General features: G+C 40.5%; 1 protein-coding gene across 2 annotated transcripts in view; it reads right to left on the reverse strand.

The window, feature by feature from the left end:
- Nucleotides 1-477: 477 nt before the first annotated feature.
- tmem175 (transmembrane protein 175) overlaps nucleotides 478-8,130 on the reverse strand; it is a 9,323-nt gene continuing 1,670 nt past the window's right edge. Inside the window, exons 2-10 of one of the 2 annotated variants that reach the window (XM_086169380.1) lie at nucleotides 8,002-8,040; nucleotides 7,789-7,886; nucleotides 6,935-6,986; nucleotides 6,322-6,357; nucleotides 6,122-6,205; nucleotides 5,307-5,420; nucleotides 4,977-5,055; nucleotides 4,741-4,876; nucleotides 478-3,484 (exon numbers count right to left, since the gene is read on the reverse strand). In XM_086169380.1, the coding sequence (XP_086025506.1) occupies nucleotides 2,791-3,484; nucleotides 4,741-4,876; nucleotides 4,977-5,055; nucleotides 5,307-5,420; nucleotides 6,122-6,205; nucleotides 6,322-6,357; nucleotides 6,935-6,986; nucleotides 7,789-7,886; nucleotides 8,002-8,040 (1,332 nt within the window). In that variant the 3' untranslated portion in view covers nucleotides 478-2,790. Of the gene's footprint in view, nucleotides 3,485-4,740; nucleotides 4,877-4,976; nucleotides 5,056-5,306; nucleotides 5,472-6,121; nucleotides 6,206-6,321; nucleotides 6,358-6,934; nucleotides 6,987-7,788; nucleotides 7,887-8,001; nucleotides 8,041-8,130 lie in introns of both variants that reach the window. The other variant, XM_086169379.1, reaches the window with a different exon arrangement.

Consider the following 8,130-nt stretch of genomic DNA (forward strand, 5'->3'; position numbering starts at 1 on the left):
GTGTGAGAGAGGAGGATACAGAGAATAGGGTTAGATGGAGAAAGTTGACTCGCTGTGGCGACCCCTGACGGGAAAAGCCGAAAGAGGAAGAAGAAGCCTTTTTAGCTCAGTGCCCTCTTCACCGTGACAGAGCGGTACAGAGTCAGCATCGCCTGTCGATCTCCCGCTCCATCCTTCCCTCGCTTGTGAAGAAAAAAATTCAAATGAAACCACCAAAAAAACAAACAAAAATTTATAAAAAGACTATATGAACTATTGTTAGAGTTGGTGAAAAAAACGACTTTTGGAAAAAAATTCTCCCCAAAATATAACATTCTAATAAAGATATATTTAGAGTTACCGGTAGATGAAGTTCTTACAGCACCTTTAGATATTAACATTACTTTTTATATAATTTCTATGATCATTATAAACTTGGGGTTCTTGACTCTTTCATTACTTAATAGCTGAATAATGACAAAAAATAAAGCATTTTAATATAAATAACGTGTTTATTGATACACTCTGAGCCTTTAAGCAAAGCTACAATGAAACGCACGTACACACAAACACACGTTCACGTCATTGATGGACGTTTGACAGTTTGTTTGTTTTTTCTTTTAATTCCCTTCTGATTCCCATATAAAGTGCTTTTTCAGACAAAAGTCAAAAATTAAGCCAACGTAAAAATAAACTGCAGGAAAATAAAACGAAAACACGCTCGAAGGCAGACAGTGCTTGCGGACGCGATAGATAGCAGCAGCGACCCCTGGTGGACAAACACCGCATTACACACAAGGAAAACAGAAATTCGAGAAAAAGACATGAGATTTCAGGGGACTTTAGTGCAACGTCTTTTTCATTTGAGAGAAAAAAAAAGTCAATAAATAAATACATTCGGCCTTGAATTCGGCTTTCAAAGGAAACTATTTTTAGAAAGTAAAATGTCAGAATGACAATAAAAAAAATGAACAGTTTATCAAATGACTGAAAAAGTCATACTTAAAAAAGTGGATTATATTCACAAAAATTACTGAATTTTACCTGAAAATTATGAAAATAAAAAATGTAATTGGGAATGGTATGCTAACAAAATCTAAAAGTAAAAAACAGTATTCTAATTCTAATTCCAGTAAAACATACATGAAAATGACTGGAAAGAGGTAAAATAAAATAAAAAATAGAAAATGTTTAAACCTCTAGATTGACAAGAAGTAATGTCAGAGGGGACATTGTTAAATACAGAAGCCGTCAAGAAAATTGTAAATTGTAGAAATAAAGAAAACGCTGACAGATCGACATAGGTCAGACAAGAAGTCGCGGAGAGACAAACAGCAGGTCGAAATTTCAGCAATTCGATCAGATTATAATCCCAATCCTTCCGGGAGAAGCATATATTTCAGTCAAAGAGACGATATGTTCTGTATTTTCATAACAAAGCTGTTGCTGCTCTTTATAAAGTACTTTTTCATCCTCAACATTTCAAATCCTTAAATCTTGTTATTTTATTTTGAAGAAAAACCCATCTGACTTCCTTTTTGAAAATTCGAAAAAACAACATTAGTTTGTAAAATGATAAATAGGAAGGGACGCAACTCATCCGACCTCGATGTGGATCCATAGTCTAAATGGTTTTAGAGTTTACATGGTTCCAGAGTCGTGATTCCAGGTACCAAGTGTTTTTGGAGTCAAGATGGATCTAGAGTCCGGGTGGTTCCACAATCCTGAAGGTTCTAGAGTTTACATGGGTCCAGAGCCAATGTGGTTTTAAAGTCCAGGTGGTTCTTGAGTTCAAATGTTCCCAGAGTCCAGATGGTTCCAGAGTTTAGATGTTTATAGTTCATGTTTCCAGAGACCAAGTGATTCTAGAGTTTATATCATTCTGGGGAACAGGTAGTTTGAGAGTTTAGATGGTTTTGGAGTTCCTGTGTTTCCAGAGTCTGGGTGGTTCAATAGTCCCGATAGGTCTGGGGTTGACATGGCTCCAGTGCCCATATGGCTTCAGATACCAGGTGATTCCAGAGTCCATGTGGTTCTATTGTCCACATGGTTTAAAGTCCAGGTGGTTTCAGAGACGAGGTGGTTCTAGAGTCCAGGTGGGTCTAGAGTCTAGACGTTTCTCGAGCTTACATGGGTCCAGAGTTGAGGTGGTATCAGAAACCAGATGGTTCTACTGTCCTGGTTGTCCAGCTGGTTCTAGAGTTCAGGTGTTTCCAGAACACAGATGGTTCTGGAGTTCACATGGGTCCAATGCCCAGATGGTTTCAGGGACCAGGTGGTTCCAGAGCACAGATGGTTGTAGAGTTTAAACGGTTCCAGAAATAGCTCCAGAGTCCATGTGATTCAACAGTCCAGGTTACTCTAGATTCCAGGTGGTTGGTTAGGCCAGATGGTTTCAGGGACAGTGGGGTTCTAGAGTCCAAGTTGCTCTTGGTGGTTCAAGAGTCCAGGGGGTTCCAGAGAGGCAGATTTTCTGCTTCCTGATTGATGATCTCCTTTGGGACTTTTTCAGAGGTTCCTCTTCTTGTACTTCTTTTTAAGGTCATATTTTTGGGTTGCTTTCATTAATTATCATTATTGTTGTTGTTGTTGTTGTTATTATTGTTATTATTATTATTATCATTATTGTTATTGTTGTTTTTGATTAAAACTGCAGGAAAGAAACCCTTAAGGTTTGGAAATGGAAAAAAAAGAAAAGGCCAATCTTTTTGAACTGAACTCACTTCTGGTCCAAGCGGTGTCTCCGACATGCCTTCAATGAGGTCACATGATCAGCCCGACTATCACTGATCCCCTCGTCCTCACCTGTTGCTAGGTGACCACGGGGTTGAAGGGCATCCTGCTCCGGTCGTCCTCGGCCTCCTCCTCCTCCTCCTCCACCCCTTCCTCCTCGGCCGCTGCCATCTTGGCGCCGGGCCTGTTGCGGCAGAAGGCCATGGCGAGCAGCTGCGCCGCCACGCGCAGCAGCAGGAAGGCGGCGGGCACGGCGATCTCCATCAGGTGGAAGATCTGAGCGCTCAGCCTGCTCAGGACGCAGGTGAGGAGGAAGGTGCCGAGCGCCACGCACGGGTACATGGCCAGCTTGGCCAGCATCAGCGCGTGCTCGCGGCCGCCGTAGCGCACCAACGGGTGTAGCGTCTCCCGCTGGCTGTGGAGCGCCGTCACCCAGATGGCGAGCTGAAAGATGCCGGCGAAGAAGATGATGACGCAGCTGATCTGGATGGCCTCCAGCTCGTTGAGCGAGTCGCGCGGGAACTCGTGCATCAGCTGGTAGGCGAGCGGGAGGCCGCCGACGAACGCCAGCGACAGCGTGTTGAACAGCCCCATCAGCCGCGTCGCCTTGGTGACGTGCAGGAAGAGGGAGTGGTGGACGAACCACAGCAGGCCGACGGTGGCGAAGGAGCCGAAGTAGGCCAGGAACTCCGGGCCGTAGACCTGCAGCGCCCCCACCAGGCTGCCGCCGAAACGCTTCTCCACCACCGCCGGGTCGGGGACGTTGTCCTCGCTGCCGAAGGAAGAGGGATTTAACGCAACCTGCCCTCCAAGCACCTCATCCTGCACATTTCCTTTCACATTTATCCCAAAAAATCCACAGCACAAAACGCAACATCCTGTGGATTTTACCAATAAGCGCATATATAAATATTTCATAAACCAATTAATAATTTTTATTTAAAAGTCAAATAAATTGAAAAGAGATCTACTACGCCACGTCGAGTCCCAATTGTGCAAGGAATGAATTCAAATGGTAGAAAATCAGCGGCATTTCATAACAGCTACACTACAATTTTTCCTTTTATCATACTATTGTGCACTCCTTACCTCACTTATTACTAAGACACTTATAGTTTTATCACTTGTTTACTAAGACACTTTATAGTTTCACTGAGACACTTTATAGTTTATAGTTTATTTTTATTTCTAATTCTGCCTTTTTCTTTTTATTATTTATTACTGCTATATTTTCTGTAACAATTTCCTTCGGGATTAATAAAGTTGTTCTTATTCTTATTCTTATTCTTATTCAAAGATGAACGGTAAGAATTCATCGGGGAAATTATCCAGAAATAAAGTCTCCTTTTCAAGAAAATTAAGGAAAATAAACACAGCAAAAATATTCAGTAGAGCGGAACAGAAAAATATAATTATATGTTATAATCTGTGAAAATAATTGGAAATTATAAAAAGCAGAAAAAACAAAAAAGTAATATGAGAAAAAGCAAAAAAAGTAATAAATCAACATTTTATATGAATATCTATCTATCTATCTATCTATCTATCTATCTATCTATCTATCTATCTATCTATATATATAAATAAATATGTACCCCCCAAATTTTTGTTATTATGGAATATAAAATGTAAAACAAAGTAAAAACAAAATAATTATATACAAAAGTTTCTTAAATTTGGGTTATTTATTTTTTGTTTCTATTCATGTTTTATTCATTTAATATTTTTCTATATAAAATAACCATTTATAACATTAACCTTAATAGGGAGATTATCTTTTTTTATTGAAAACTTAAAAACTGTCTATATCCACCTACCTATCCATCAAAATGAATATTTTTAGAAAAAATTTAGAAATTTCATTAAAAAAAAAAAAAAAAAGTATTCAGTTTTTCATTGATCCCCCCCCCCCTTGAATTTATATAGTTTTTATAAATTAAATATTTTACATACATTCCTATTTTTCTCCTAGATTTTGTATCTGATTTCTATGTTTCAATCCGAACGTGCTCGGTGCGTCCGACCCACCAGATGTCCAGGATGAGCAGCGTGGCCACGATGGCGTAGACGCCGTCACTGAAGGCCTCCACCCGCTCCTTGCTGAGCGCCTCGCTGGGCAGGACGCTGTAGAACATGACCACGTCCGGGCTCTCCGTCACATGACCTGTAGTTTTTAAATTTTTTTTAAAAAATGCAGAGAATCCTGTTTGTTTGTCTCCGGTCATTTTAATCCGCGACCCTTCAAAATTAAAGCGCGCACCCACCCATGACTTTGCGGCGGCACCAGTCCAAGGCCTCAGAGATATAGGGGAGGAAGATGACCACGGCGAGCAGCACGTACGACTGCGGAGACACCCAGACACTTGCTTTTTCAAAGGACATTGATCGATATTGATTATTGGAAGTTTCGACGATCAACTATAAACCACTGACAGGAAGTAACCACTTTTAGAACTGACGGTCAATTGACGGAATGAGTTGACAAGAATCTGAAACTCGATTTCATCGATTAGAAAGAAATCCATTTCTTATTCGGTGATAATATTGATGATATTGGAAAGCTGATTAGAAATGAGAGGAGGAGAAGGACGGACCAGCTGGAAGAAGATGAAGGAGAGCAGGCTGGCGAGGAAGCACACCAGAGGAACCCTCATGATGACCTTCAGGATGTGACGCTTGTAGATCCTTCGGTCCTCCGACTGCTGGATCTGAGCGTTCAGGAGGAACGGACGGCTGAAGGCGTACAGCACGATGACCGACTGCGACACACACACACACACACACACAAACATGCATAGGCATACACACACACGTATGCATAGGTATACACAATGGCGCACAAGCATAGACACATACAGAAACACACATACATGGACACACATATGGTCAAAAAAATGCACACACAAACATATACATATACATACACAAAGACACACAGACACACACGAACAGAATTACATAGACACACATGGATATACACATACATACACAAGAGCACATATACACAAACACACACATAAACACATACATGGACACACACGCAGTCATAGACATGCAGGGACACATAGACAGAGACACACACACACACAAACACACACACACACAAGAGCACATATGCACAGACACAAACAGACACACACACACACACACACACACACACACACACGAGCACAGACACAAACAGACACACACAAACACACACATGGACACACATACAGTCATACACATGCAGAGACATAAAGACACACACACACACACACACACACACACACACACACACACACACACACACACACACACACACACACACACACACATCATTAATAACAATTAAGAATTAACCGACCAATTCAAAAAAAATCTGTAAAAATAGAATTAAATAAGATATCAGTAAAATATGTCTTTGGACCTGCAGGATGCCGATCAGCATCACGCAGCCGCAGAACAGCAGGATACCCAGGATGTTGGCAGGGAAAGTGGCCATCAGAGTGAACTGTGTGCACACAGACAGCGGGTGAGCGTGATCGTGTGTGTGTGACGGGCCAGGACTCCCAGACAGGCCCTGTGTATAAAAGGTGCAGCTGTGTTGCCATGGCGACTCCCACTGACCGTGTACGGCAGGAAGGTGATCACCATCATGCAGGCCTGAAAACACAAGACGTCAAGACATTACCTGCAAAGAAGATTTATCAGAAATCACCTAAAGGAAAGGACTTGAAAAACAGGAATTCAACAGTAATTGAGAGGTAATAAACATATAACTGACCATAAAATACTCTGAAAACCAGAAACTTAGGAATAAGAATAAGAACAATTTTATGTATCCCGAAGGAAATTGTTGTGCCAGAGTTTCAAGTAAAACACAACAATAATAAATAATAGTAGGAAGGAGGGAGAATAAGAAATATAAAATAAAACTATAAAGTGTCAAAGTCAAGGCTATAAAGTGTTTTAAGGTCTTAAAAAGTACAAAGATTTGAATATTCCTTAGATTAAATTTACGAGAAATTCTCCCTAAAAATGGACCTGGAGTTAACTGCAAATAATTAAGAAAAAAGAAAAAAAACAAAACAAAACAAAAAAACCCTCAAAATCCGGAATCAAGAGTCATATGACTCAGAAGTGGAAATGGGGGCGGGGCCTGAGTTGAGGGGTGGAGCCTGAGCCGAGGGGAGGAGCCTGAGCTAAGGGGCGGGGCCTGCTCTGAGGGGCGGAGCCTTACCAGGTTGAAGAGGGCCAGACAGTCGTCAATCTGAACGATGACCTGGAACAACCTGTCACAAAGAGACACATGATTGATAGGTGACAGAACCAACTCATCATCAGACATGTGGGTGGGCCAGGAGGCAAGGTTTGACCTGGACAGGTCGGTGTCAATCAAAAGTCAACATACACAGACATACATTCAGCCTGTTGTTCCCACCTATGGACAATTTAGTTTTCAATGAACCTGCAGACTGATTTGGGGACTGTGGAAGGAGGATGGAAAACATGGAGAATCCAGAGGGAATCCATGGAAGGAACATGGAGAACGTGGACCTTCTTGCTGTCCTCAATGTTGACCTTTGACCCCCTGTCCTTCGTTTTATTATGATATAAATTTTTACAAGTATCTTAAAGTTTGAATAGCTTTGACATTATTTATTTATTTATTTATGGAAAATGATTTAATTTTAATTGTTTTTGCGTGTTCAGCCTTATGGTATTTAGTTTTCTTCGAATACAAAGGAATACATTGAATATGATTAAGCCTTGCTTCACATTTTATTTAAAAAAAAGTTCAATTATTCTGGACTTATAAAGGAAATTATTTTTTGTCTTTTTTGAAAATATTGTCAATTTATTATTCATTAATTAAAATTGATTTTCATTTGATTTCTAAAGTATTTGGAATATTTAAATGTATTTCCATAGTTTTAAGTACTTTCCAGTTTGTGCATGATAAGTGAAATTATCTATATGTATTTCAAACCTTATAATCCCGTATTTGAAGTACTTCTCATGGAACTTTCAAGGAGAAGTTCTTTTTTTATCTATTCAATTTAACTGTTTCTCCATTCTGGATGCAGGAAGCACCTGATGTGAGCCCCCCAGGCCACCGTCACAATGAGGAAGGTCATCAAGTAAACAGCAATCTTCGTGGTCAGAAGCAGTTGGAAACTCTCCTTCACCTCCTGAAAGATAGACAAATTAATCTGGATTAAAATGGCATCAAAAACCTCCGCGTTTTTTTTTTGTTTCTTTGTTTGTTTGCTTTTTTCCACCCCTTCATTTGCGCCAGGACGTCACCTCGTCGTTCGCCACCCTGGTGTGAGCGACCGGCAGGATCTGCGGATGGAGGAGAAGATGAGCCATGTGGAGGATTCAACAATTCCTTATTTAATTATTAAAAAAAATAAATAAAAGAGTTTCCAATGA

This window comes from Fistularia commersonii, chromosome 22 (genome assembly GCF_037954325.1).
Source record: "Fistularia commersonii isolate RoL2024-O1a breed Wild chromosome 22, RoL_Fcom_v1.0, whole genome shotgun sequence".
Taxonomy (NCBI): Eukaryota; Metazoa; Chordata; class Actinopteri; order Syngnathiformes; family Fistulariidae; genus Fistularia; species Fistularia commersonii.